Raw genomic sequence first — 12,200 nt, forward strand, 5'->3', positions numbered from 1 at the left:
CTTACAGATTGGACCTCCCTGCTACCTCGAAGCTACACCCGGTGTTTCACATTTCACTTCTCAGGAAAGTTGTGGGGAATCATACCCCTATCTCACCGAACTTACCCCAATTTACAGATGAAGGGGACATTTACACGGAGCCTGTCAAGATTGTGGATTTCCGATGGGTTCGGCGAGGAGGGCAGGTGGTGCCAGAAGCCAAGGTTGAATGGGCCGGTCTGCCTCCAGAAGAGGCCACATGGGAACCTTATCTAAGGCTGAATGAGAGGTTTCCCAACCTAGACCTTGAGGACAAGGTCAGTGCTAAGGGGGGAGGAACTGTTGAGACCCAAACACCCCCTCCAGAACCCACTAGGGGAGTGGAGCAGGCCGCCACCTATCAGCCATTCACAAGAAGACAGAGGAGCCAGGCGGCAGAGCCCCAGAATTAGTTACACTCATTACTCTGCCACCTGAAGATTTTCCACCCATGTTATCTGCCAGAGTTAGTTATTCAGAAATCAGAGAATATTCCCTATGATATTACACCTGTAGGCCAGCTATATAAGGCCATCATCACATAATGAAAGGAATGAATGATTCTCCCTTAATTTTCCTCTCCCTGATTCCAGTTTCTTCCTTCCCTCCCTTCTCTCTTTTCTCTCCATCTTCTGTTTCAGGAGGTCAAGCCTCCCTCGAAGAGGTTTCCGAGGTGAGCGGAAACTCACCATTGGGTGACTATGATTTGGGTCTTGGATATCAACATACTATTTCCTGTTTCAAGTCATATTTGGGAATACTAATTACTTGTACAATTTTTGTCTTATTTTCTTTGTTTATTGCCATTTAAAATTGTAAACTTGATAGTTATTACAAGACACGTTATGTATCATCTTCACATTCTCCTCTTAGTTGTGGTGCTTTTCTGTTTCTGTTTACTCTTTTATGAACATTTTCTTTGTTTATTACCATCTAAAATTGTAAACTTGATAGTTGTCACAAGACATGCTATATATCATCTTCACATTCCTCTTAGTTGTGGTGCTTATCTGTTTCTTCTTACTCTTTTATGAACATTAAGTAGAAACTTTATTGACAGTTAAATGGAGGAATAGGCTCCGACAAGTTGCACCATTGGAAGATTTGAATTGTTTATAGGGTTGTAATGGATCATTTGGGGCATGCTTGGTCAATCTATGTTTGGCCAGGGTTAGTAAATACCCAATTTGATATGTTTTGATTGTCAGTTTGGTTAGTATACGTCATATGACATTCAGCCCATTTAAATCAAGAGAATGGTTGATCACGTTTCATTGCTGCCACTCATGGTGGTATTAGTACCAAGTCTTCATTCATTTTGCCCAGCTAGCTCTACCTTGTTAGGAGTTCTAGCCTATATATTCAGTCTGTTACTTTTTCTGTTTTTTGTTGATGTCCTTGATTTAATTCTCAAACAACAGATGCTTGAGGGTCTTGTGAAAAGAATAGCCATGGATTTTGATGTTCAGAGCATCGCCAAAGCAGCAAAGGTCTCAAAGGAAGCCAAAGTTGCTGAAATTGGAGCTGATATTGAACTCCTAATAAAACAGAGTTAAACCTCTTCTCACCAGGCAAATTGTCATCTTAGAATTCATTGGGGAAGATGGCTAATATTTGAGTTATGACCCTCCCCCCCCCCCCCAATTTAATTCTTCAATCCAATTTTCTCCATGGTCACAGGGTTCAGATGTGAGGAAATGGTCTCTGAGAGAACAGAGATGAACAGCAGGGGATTGATACGATGATACACCATAAACATCATTGCAATTACTATGCTTGAGTATGGATGGCATGCTATCTACTTGTATTTGACTTGACCAAAGATGAATTCCTAAACATTGTTTCCAACAAATGGCGGATGGGAAAATTTTTTCTTCTAGTGAAGTGTCAATTTATAGTTCCGCCAGTGGTTTGTTGGTAATAAGACATTATCTCATTAAGATCAGTGCTTTTCGACTTCACAACATGAATTTCCATGGTTTCTTTTTCTTGTGCCTTCGCCTTTTCGTGTTAGTTACTTTGTTTCATTCATCATACTGTTTGAACATTAAATGTTGCTAAGAAAATGGGAAAAGGAAATCTAGGAGGCTTTCTTAATTTATCTGTTCTGACAAGAGAAGAAAGAAAAAAGACAAAATAGGAAGGCAAGTTTTTTCAATGACAGTGGATGATGAAGAGATAAAGCATGCTTGGATCACTTGAAGAGATAAATGAACCTCTCTAGGTTTTTTTCTTTTTTTTCCTTTTTTTTTTACTGTTATTAGTAATAGGGTTTTGTTTCAGTGAGGGGCCTTAGACACCGTTCGAAGTACCAGTCTTGCAAGGAATTTTGGAGAGGCAATATTAAGAGTCTAGGACATATATACTATGGAGAACACTAGGAAACAATGAAATACAGACAACATGGATGTAATAGGGAAATCTACATTAATAAAGACATTATACAGCTCAGCTGGGTAAAGGCATAAAAAAACACATGCTTTAATTGCATGTGTGAAAGTAATAAATTGTAATTGATATACTGGACATGAACTAATTGTAATTTATGCTTGTGCGTTAAAAACATAGAACTATTATATATTAATATGCTTAAGTCGCCAAAAATAAATAATATATTATGCACCTTAGACTGAGTATGAAAGGAGTACAAATACAAATATGTACTGTATAAATACATACAAAATAATACAAAATACAAAGTTTTGCACTCTATAAATGTGTATTTGTACTCCTTCCAAACTCTCAGCCTTAATGGTAAATCTGAAATAATATATAAACCTTAGTAACCAAAAAAAAACATGTACACCCACTGCATATATCAAATTAAATTATTTCCTTGCATATTTTACTGGTATAAACATACAACTTTGTATCATGTTTTAATTGAACTTAAAAATATATAAGTTTAATGTAACATTATATTAAAAATATGTAAGTTGTATTGACTAGTGGGTAGAGGTGGCAACAAGCCGAGCTTTTCATGAGCTGCTCGAATTCGGTTCAGCTTAGTTTCAACCAAGTTTCAAGCCCAATTTATTGGCTCGATTATGAAATGAGCCGAGCTCGAGCCTATTAGAGCTCGGTTCGTGAGGTTCACGAGTCGGTTCGAATATATATATATATATATATATATATATATATATATATTTTTTTTTTTTTTTATAAAATATTTTTCCCAAAATCGAACTCGAGCCTCGAACTATTCGGCTCGGCTCAAATCCCCACTACGAGTGGGTGTGTATGCCCCTCCGCCCAAAAACGGACAAGTATAGGTTGCTAGGTCTGAGCCTTGGCCTAACAAGAACGGAAGCTTTTCCATCATCGGTATATGTATCTCATTCTGAATTTCATGAAATCCTATCCCAAGGATCCACCAAGTAATGCGCCCAACTGGTAAAACCAGTATGAGCTCCATCTCTGCGCCAAGTTCGTTGTTTAGCTTCCAAACCTGGAGCTGGAAGATGGTAAAAAATTATGTTGTAGTCTCAGGCTGCAGTTACCTAATAAAACAGACCAGCCGTCTCCTTGTTTGCATTGTGTCCTGTGCTAGCACGTTGTATGCCATACTACCGTAGTCCAAGAGAATATTTACACCTAAGTCATAGTTTGGAAGGAGTATAAATACAAATATATACAGTATAAATATATATAAAATACATATTTTTGCATTCTATATATTTGTATTTGTACTCTTTCCAAACTGAGCCTAAAGCTTAATTTGAAAAGAATATAAATATAAATATGTAAAATACAAATACATACAATATAATACAAAATGTAAGGTTTTTCAGTTTGTACAGTTGTACTTTTTCCAAAGTGAGCCTAAGATTATCGATGGTGTAAGTAAAGTCTTCTCAATGTAAACCAGTGATTGTGCATTTTTATTTGTTTCTTGATACATGCTTTCCGGATCGTTAGGTGGTTGGTTTCATGAATCTGGGCCCTCCACTTGATGGGGCGGATGAAAGATGCACACGGAATGCACCTCGTCTGTTGCAGACAAGTGAAAATTCATGATAAGACGATGCCTGAAAATTGGAAAAAAAAAAAACCCTTAATATGGGGGTTTGAGAGGTAAGCTTTTCTTCGGGTTCTACACACTACACAGGACACTAGGACAGGCCAGATCTGACATTACACATCAATCTACACTAGGCATCATCTGTTGTGCTCTTCATGGGAGGGCATTTTAGTAATTAAGCAAACATCTTGGATTCTTTGTTGCACGCAGAGGAGAACCAAAGTAGACTTACTACCATGGTCCCATTCCCGACCAGAATGAGTTTTAAGCTGGGGATCTTTGCAGGTTGACTGGTAATTCTATCAATGGGTCTTTTATTATTATTATTATTATTATTATTATTATTATTACCTACACTTGTTTTCTTATGAGGTTTGATCGTTACGTTACTCCTCTTGTCCTAACGATCATATGTTTTGGCCTTTTGGGTACCCTATCGCACAATGTTGGCTGGGGCGCTGGGGCAACCCCACTTGTTTTCTTCTTTTCTTTCCGTTTTTCAAAGAGTGTGACTCCGGCAGCCGACGCACATCCTCCAATCTTGAGTCTTGACAAACAATAATTGACCCTGAATAAAGAATAATATGATAGTTGTTGAAATTTCAAGACCAGACAAGGGCACTGTACTCCCCCCCCATCACAATTCACGAGGGGGGGGACTCCCTACTGGACTGGACTGGACTGTTAGTTAAAGAGTGACGTGGCAAACATACGGATCGTGCTTTGGACAGCCACGTGTAATATTTTAGACAGCTGGCAAGTCACTCCTACACTAGACCTTATTCCGAACGATAAAACTGCCATCCAAGCAAGCAAAATTCCCGGGGTTGCTTAGACCCTAATTAACCATTAAATGTCCCCTCCCCTCCCACAAGGCCCCGACGTATGTTTGACGAGACCCAGCGGCCAGCGCTAGATTGATGGGAATCTGAAAACGAGAAGTCCGAAGCTTTCCTTTTTCTCTGCCCTAAACAAGCCGAAGTAGTCGCCAAAAATGAAAAACATAGAATATTAACGATGACTGCATTATAACCATTTATGAAGATTTATTTTCTCCAAAACAGCATTCAAATAATACCATAAATTTATATTCATATTCCTCTATACAGAAAAACAAAGAAAAAGAAACAAAACTGATAGATTGCAGGGGTGTTTATGATTCTTGAGCATCCCCCGGTCCCCCCCCCAAGAACTAAATTTATCAGTTTATTTTGTTTTTTTTTTGGGGGCTCAGCTAGACATTTCAAGTTTACATTTTACAACACACTGAAAGAAGAAAAAAGAAAAAAGAAAAAAGAAAAAAGAAACAAAAGACTGCAAAAGAGCAAAAGGGGAAAAAAAGGAAGGAAGAAAGAAAATTTACAGATTAAAGACCCCCGACGAAGTGAGTCGCCAAAACTTTTTGACTAAAGATCCTTGTCTTTAATTTGCTCCATATCTTTCCTCGTCTCCAAGGCAGAGCATGAATGAAATGTTGAGTTTTCATCCCGAACAGCCACAGTCTTTCTCTTTCGGAGGTGCACCCTCACATAGAAGTTCAAGAAGAAGAGAAGGATGGCACCGTTGAGGACGGAATTGAACACCCAAGCTCCAATTCCGTTGCAGCCTCCTTTCATGAAATGCAGCAAGAGCACCCCTATGTGGCACACCAGGTTGCAACTCAGCAACACAATCTGGCAGTTGATGACGAATGGGAAGCAAGCGCTGGGCAAACCAATTGCCGTCCAGAATCGGTACCCATAGACGACCGAGTAGATCAGAGTCGTCAATAGGATGCCTATCACCTGGAACGATTGTGAGAATTCGAGCCATATGAACGACATGCATATCATAATTGACTGGTTGAATAGCTGAAAGAATGTCAGTTTCCGACGGCGGAGGATTGTGAAGAAGGTTCGGAGCAAGTGGAGGAAGCGAGAGAGGTAGAATACGTAAGACCAGAAGAAGACTCGGCCGCTGGGTCTGGTTCCCAGGGGGAAGCATAGGAGCCACTGGAAAGGGGTCTTGGAGCGCCGCCAAAACCACCGGGTGTCTCGGATCTCGGCGGCTGCGGAGAAGAGGATCCCGAAGAAGATGACGACGGATATTAAAACCATGGAGAGACTGTGGATGGCAGGGATGGGTCCAAGGGGAACCGGGCGTCGGCGGCGGAAGAGAAGCAATACGAAGTGGAGGAAGACCGATAGGGTGATGTAGGCGGCTATGGAGGTGAATAGAAAAGACCAGGTGGAGCCCCAGGAATGGGCGTGACTCCACCTGAAACTGACGATGGCAGGATGCTCCGATAGCAAATAAATGAGGGTTCCCATCCTCGATCGATTTCTCCGGCGGGGTCAAAATGTGTGGAAGAGGAGGGAAAGATTAATCCTAGTTACAGGAAGAATCCTCCCTTGTGCGTCGAAGCATCCAGCTTTCTTCCTTGTGAGTCTTTTATTCTTTTAATTTGTGCTCCTCCGCCTCTGGAAGCAAAAAACAGAATTAGGTGGAGATGGGTTTTGTTATCACGGAGAAGAAGGAGAAAGGGAGGCAGGGAGCGGTCCAGACTCCAAATCCAGAAAACCGAAACCCTCCTCCTCCACTCAAAATGAGAGAGAGAGAGAGCGCGCACGTGCACGACGGTCGAAGCCCCGAGCCCGAGAAACGAAGATCGTTGTTAGGTTACGCGTAGTCTTCTTCTAGCTCTAAGCTGCTGTGGCCTGTGGCTGTGGGAAACAAAAGCGGGACAGTGGGGAGCGAATTGCGAACTGCGAACTGCGAACTGCGAACGAACGCAGGGTGCGAAGAAAGGCATGCTCTGAGAAATGAGAATTCGATCGAGAAGCAGCGAAGCGTCCAGCCGTCCACCTTTTTTCTATTTCTGTTTTATTCTTAAATTGGGAGAGGGTGAGGGTCGCTCCTTTTATATCTACTTAATACACATCATTGGTATTTAGTAATTGCCTTGGTGGGTGACTGTAGACTGTAGACGTGTAGTGTAATGTTGTTGGTCGTATTGGTTTCCTGTTTGTCATCTCTACACATTTGCCACGTGGTGAGTTATGACTGGCACAACGGTCAACGAAAGACCAACTTCTTAAAGTTTAAAGACCTTGTGATTCGTGCACAATAGCACATAGACGAAAGGGTGTGCCCACTGCCCACCCGTGAGATGATTTTATCTGTATTTCTCATTGCACGTGCCGTGACTCCGTGAGGTGAGAAGAATCGTTTCTCATTGTGAAATGATTTGTGATTTGTGAAGGTGGTGGGGTGGGAGGGTCTGGTTGGGCACATCCTCTTCTTTTTTCTTTCAAATAAATGCATTTCATCTTGTGGGTGGGAGTGGGCCGAGTGGTGTAGTATGTGTGGTTTGGTTTATAAAAACCCAAAATCAGTTCTAATCAGCAGCCATCTGACTGTTGTTATGAAGAAGAATTACCCCCCATCCTTGATAATAGTTTCTCGTTACTAGATTTTAATTATTAACTTATTTGACCAAAATCAACATTCACATAGGTGATAGATGATGTTTTAAAACTTTTTTTTTTTTCTTTTACAAAAAAATAATTCAATTACCCCCCACGGAGGAGTGAAGGTCAGCTAACGGACCTTACCAATACCAACCGATAAGGTAGTTGGTACCTTCTTATCCTCTGATTTTATTTGGACATCAGGAATGGATTTCAGTTATTTTGAATCGCAAATAATAATTGATAAAATCAGAGGGTTGAAATTAAAAACAACCAATCTCATTCATCTGGAGTCGTAGGGACCATTGGATTGGATAAGGGGAGTTTCCCCATACTTGAAATATGTGATGAAGATGGGAAAGTATTTTAGGTGTATACGAAATTACGAACAGAACGGTCCTTGTACTCAACACGTCTCCTTCCGTTTTCGTTTTGATGCATTAAGACAATAAGACTTGGGTGTTTTCCGTTGTGGACTTTACATCTCTTCTTACCCCACAACACAACAACTCTGAATTCTATTTATGCAAACCCACAAAACGCTGGGTACCTTCTTCATACATACATTGGGATTTGGGAATAAGAAATCTAGACTTTTTGTGGGTGGCTTCGAGTTGTCGTGGATAAGAAATTTAGACTTTTTTGTTTTTATGGTAAGTTAATTTTTGAATCCAGATTTCCTACACATGACAATTTTACCCATATATTCCCAATGCACGGAGGTAGAATTTTATGAATAGGCGTGGATAGAGTTATTGTTGGAGTCTTAATTTTCTCCCTTTATGAATCTTTTCTCTCTCTCGTTTGACCGTGACCACGTTCCTGCCTCCGTGTCTCTCATTCGGTCGGTTTATCTTCCCTTTTCTTTTCATTTCCTTGTAAAGTAGACAATTCTATTTTCTCTTCTTTTTCTTCTAGAATCTAATCTAAAATTACACAAGCATACCAATATACCACACATCTGCTTGCTTCTATCCACAATTTTCTTTTATAATTTACTATAATGCAGATTTCATCTTTTTTTTTACATGCATATCCTTAATGGTTAATATGGGTTTGACTATAATGCCGAAAGATATGATAACCAATCAAGAATTATAAACTGGTCAATTAAGTGGATTTTCATCAAATTTCATTGTGAATTTTGATTGTTCAAAGTCTTTTCAATATTATATATTTCTAGCATCATAATTTTTTCCTATTAAAATATATATATATATATAAAATAAAAGATCGGGAAATAAAATAAAACATATCAAAAAGGATTTATAAATATTAATATACGTAAGAACAAGTGCCATGCACATGTATAAATAAACATCGACCATATATGATATCACGTATTTGGATTTAATTTTTGCACTTACAAGGAAATCAAAGCAAATATCTGGTATAAATATAAATATGTAGAATGCAAAATCTTGTATTTTGTATTATTTTATATGTATTTATATTGTACATATTTATATTTATATTCTTTTTAAACTGAACCTAAAATCTCAAAACCATGGTTTTCAAAACCGGATCAGAGGGGAAAAACCGGGAATCAGTCAAGTGACCGGTTTCATTTTTCCCCAAAATCAGAATTTTGCCAAAAAATATTGGTTTGGTCAGCAAACTGCTGACCTGGGTATTGGAACCATTCAACGGTTTTGATCATTTTTATTTTTTATTTTTTTTAGTTTTTATCAAAACGGGCCGTCCATTCAACTCGAACGAACAAACTATTCAACCCGAAAATCAGACCCCTAACAGATTCACTGTCCGATTCAATTTTAAAAACCTTGCTCAAAACCATAATTGGAAAATAACAACAGTTGATATTGACTATAGTATCATGCTGACGGTCGATAGGGATATTCCTTATTTCTTAACCTTGAAAGGAGTAAGCAAGGTGGTAGTTTGTTTGTGTATGTTCTGCCTAATTTCATGCACGAAATCATTCCGATATGTGTATCTGACCGACCAAAAATGAAATATTTCCGTCTTCTCTTCCCTCCTGGCCAAATATCTGTATCTAAACGACTAGATCTTAATTTCTCTGCAGGTCAAATGTGCTTATCTTGATTTTCTAGTCATAATTTGTTTGGAGGTCAGGTCAGTTTATTTACTGTTTTGTTTGTGGGTTCAACTATTATATTATATTACATCAGAATGAAATTCGAAAAGACAAAGATACCTAAAAAAACTCTTAACGAATTAACCAATATTATAAGCGTGGAATTAGCTAGGTGGTATCTATCAAAATTCATGGATTTTAATTGGGCAAAACTCATTTGATAGCATATGGCATTATAAATTTTCTCGTTGTTTATATCATAAAACCCAAAGTCTATTAAGGTTTTCCGTTGAGAGAGACAATATTTGATTAATCCTTAAAACTATTTATTATTTGAACAAACCATGGTCTAGAATGTATAGCTAACGTCACCTTGTAAGTTAAATTAATATTTAATAAAAAACCAATATAACAAATTTGGGTTATTGTGAAAACACCCCTTCTTAAGGCCTTTATTAACCCCTATACAGGTGTCAGGTGGGTAAGAAAAAAAAAAAAAAAAGTCCCCAGATTAAACAGAAATCCATGCCTGTAGCCAAGACTTTACATTCAAAACTAAAATTGACTCCAATGGGAGGAGGAGGAGGAGGAGAGTGCCTTGTTAAGCACGTCCTTTGGACATAATTACATGCTTGTTACAAATTTCTCTTAAATTTGTGAATTTAAGAGAAATGATAAAAACTTATAATAAATTTTAAACAATTTCCCAAAAAAAATGTAGTTTCTAATGATATTGTCAGATCTAGCTGCTGAAGCAAAATGGAACGTTCAGATAAATAAAGAAAATAAGTGTGACTTTGGGACTTTGCTGAATTTGCTACATTATCTCAATAGCGGATATGAATTAAATGCAATTAACCAGATTGGATGATCCAAAACTGATTTTTCCTACTATATATGAGCGCAACCCAGAGAATATTCCGGTTTGCTTTTTTGCTTTCTTTTCTTTTCAACTCTCTCTCTCTCTCTTTCTTTTTGTCTATGTTCAATGTTCAATGCCAAGTCTTTCTAAGGATGATGACGACGCATTAAACAAGTATCATGGCCTCATCTTTTATAATTATTGACCTCCAGGCCCCAGCCCACCACAAGAAGTCAAGAGTTTTTTTTTACGAAACGATCCTCTCCCTTTCATAAAATACCCATCCATATCCTACCCGAAATTTTAAGTGCTGGGTCTGGGTGGGTAAAACCCATCTCCCTTATGACAGCCCGACCCATTTGGAATATGGTTATCGAAGAGCTGCTGTTTTATGAGATCATTGAAGCAGAAAGTTTGCAATCAAGGAACCTTGAAGAGCTGCTGTTTTATGAGATCTTGACACGTCTATAGTGGTGTAGATTCAATAATGTTATTGGTTGTGTGTATGTGTATGACAGTGATGAATGGCGATTGCTACTGAAAACGAAATAAATCAAATAAATGTAATTCTTTTTTTTTTTCCCAATCAGACAATCAGTACACAAAAGGTAACTCGACTGCTAATAATGCTATTCTACGCAGCAGCCATTTTAAATTACTTTTTATCTCCGACCTCCAATCTCCATCCTACTCTACCTTTTATTATTTTCCAGCAGCAGATTCCAGACAAAAGGCCTCATCAATGAGTAACTATGAGGGCCATCGGGCCATTAATTACTCTTTTACGAGAATCGAGATATATGAAAGTTATTGGAATTTTGGTGTAGTAATTAAATAGAGTAATCATTATAATAAATAGTTTACATTAGTTATAATTTCTTAAAATTAATTTTATTATACTAATAATTAAATTGTGTTATTTTCCAGAAAAATTACTAGAAATCAATGAATACACAAAATTTTCAACCAATAATTTCTTTATAAATGTCATTTAAAATTAGTTAAAATTTATAAAATTGAAAAATAAAGTCAACAATTATAGCTCCAGGAAAGAGTTGGTGGAGTTTGCAATTTGACAAACAAAGTCATAATTTTGGAGAAGAAAATAAAAAATATATTAATGTGCTTTGGGAAATTTTCTTTAAAATGTAGTAAATAATTATTGAAAATTATTGGAATATTTTGGAAATTTTATTACATTTTATAGATTTTGGAAAATTATTTAAAAATTATGTGATTTTTATTTTAAATTATTAAAGATAAATTAATGTTGATAAAGGAAAATGGAAATTTAAACCAATAATTATACAAATTATTTATGTTATTAATATAAATTAGTATAATATCCCATGGTCTTACCCATTCTGAATGGTCCAACTGATGACCTGCAACCCGGAGGCAAAATTGAATTTGTAATGTCCCTTTGGCTGCGTTGAAGGTGATTAGGTCATTTCCACTTGTTTTCATTGTGCAATTGATGCCTAATTTTCAGATATAAAGAACACCCAATTGAGATATATGTCTGCCTCATAAGAAAATAGCATTAATGAATAACATCCGAATCAGCTAGCTGTGCGGTGCCCATCTAAATAGAGAAAAAGGCTACTTTTGTAGTTGTCAATTAGCATTTGTTCCTTTTTTTAAGCATTTTTCCACGCTGCCATGCAAAGAAAAAAAAGAGTGTGCCTGATTGGCTCATTTGGTCTATTCCAAGTTTTATAAAATTACGACATCGACATAGGCTAATGACACCTCTCTCTCCTTTTGCTGTGATTATACAGGAGTGAAGTT

The 12,200-nt window shown here is 37.6% G+C and overlaps 2 protein-coding genes across 7 annotated transcripts in view; one reads left to right on the top strand and one right to left on the bottom strand.

The window, feature by feature from the left end:
• The window catches only part of LOC148850981 (transducin family protein / WD-40 repeat family protein), a 106,024-nt gene extending 104,042 nt beyond the window's left edge, over window positions 1-1,982 (top strand). For 4 of the 6 annotated variants that reach the window (XM_088944222.1, XM_088944223.1, XM_088944224.1 and 1 more), the window contains one exon: window positions 1,440-1,982. In XM_088944222.1, coding sequence (XP_088800348.1) covers window positions 1,440-1,574 — 135 coding nt within the window. In that variant the 3' untranslated portion in view covers window positions 1,575-1,982. Of the gene's footprint in view, window positions 1-1,078 lie in introns of all 6 variants that reach the window. The other 2 variants (XM_088944228.1, XM_088944227.1) reach the window with 2 other exon arrangements.
• Window positions 1,983-5,084: 3,102 nt separating this feature from the next.
• LOC148850982 (fatty acid elongase 3-like) lies at window positions 5,085-7,109 on the bottom strand. The gene has a single exon (XM_088947573.1). The coding sequence runs from the start codon at window positions 6,346-6,348 to the stop codon at window positions 5,446-5,448; it is 903 nt and encodes a 300-aa protein (XP_088803699.1). The 5' UTR covers window positions 6,349-7,109; the 3' UTR covers window positions 5,085-5,445.
• Between the last annotated feature and the right edge of the window lie 5,091 nt (window positions 7,110-12,200).

This window comes from Nelumbo lutea, chromosome 5, assembly GCF_056320005.1.
Source record: "Nelumbo lutea isolate HS-2025 chromosome 5, American lotus-T2T, whole genome shotgun sequence".
NCBI classification, from domain to species: Eukaryota; Viridiplantae; Streptophyta; class Magnoliopsida; order Proteales; family Nelumbonaceae; genus Nelumbo; species Nelumbo lutea.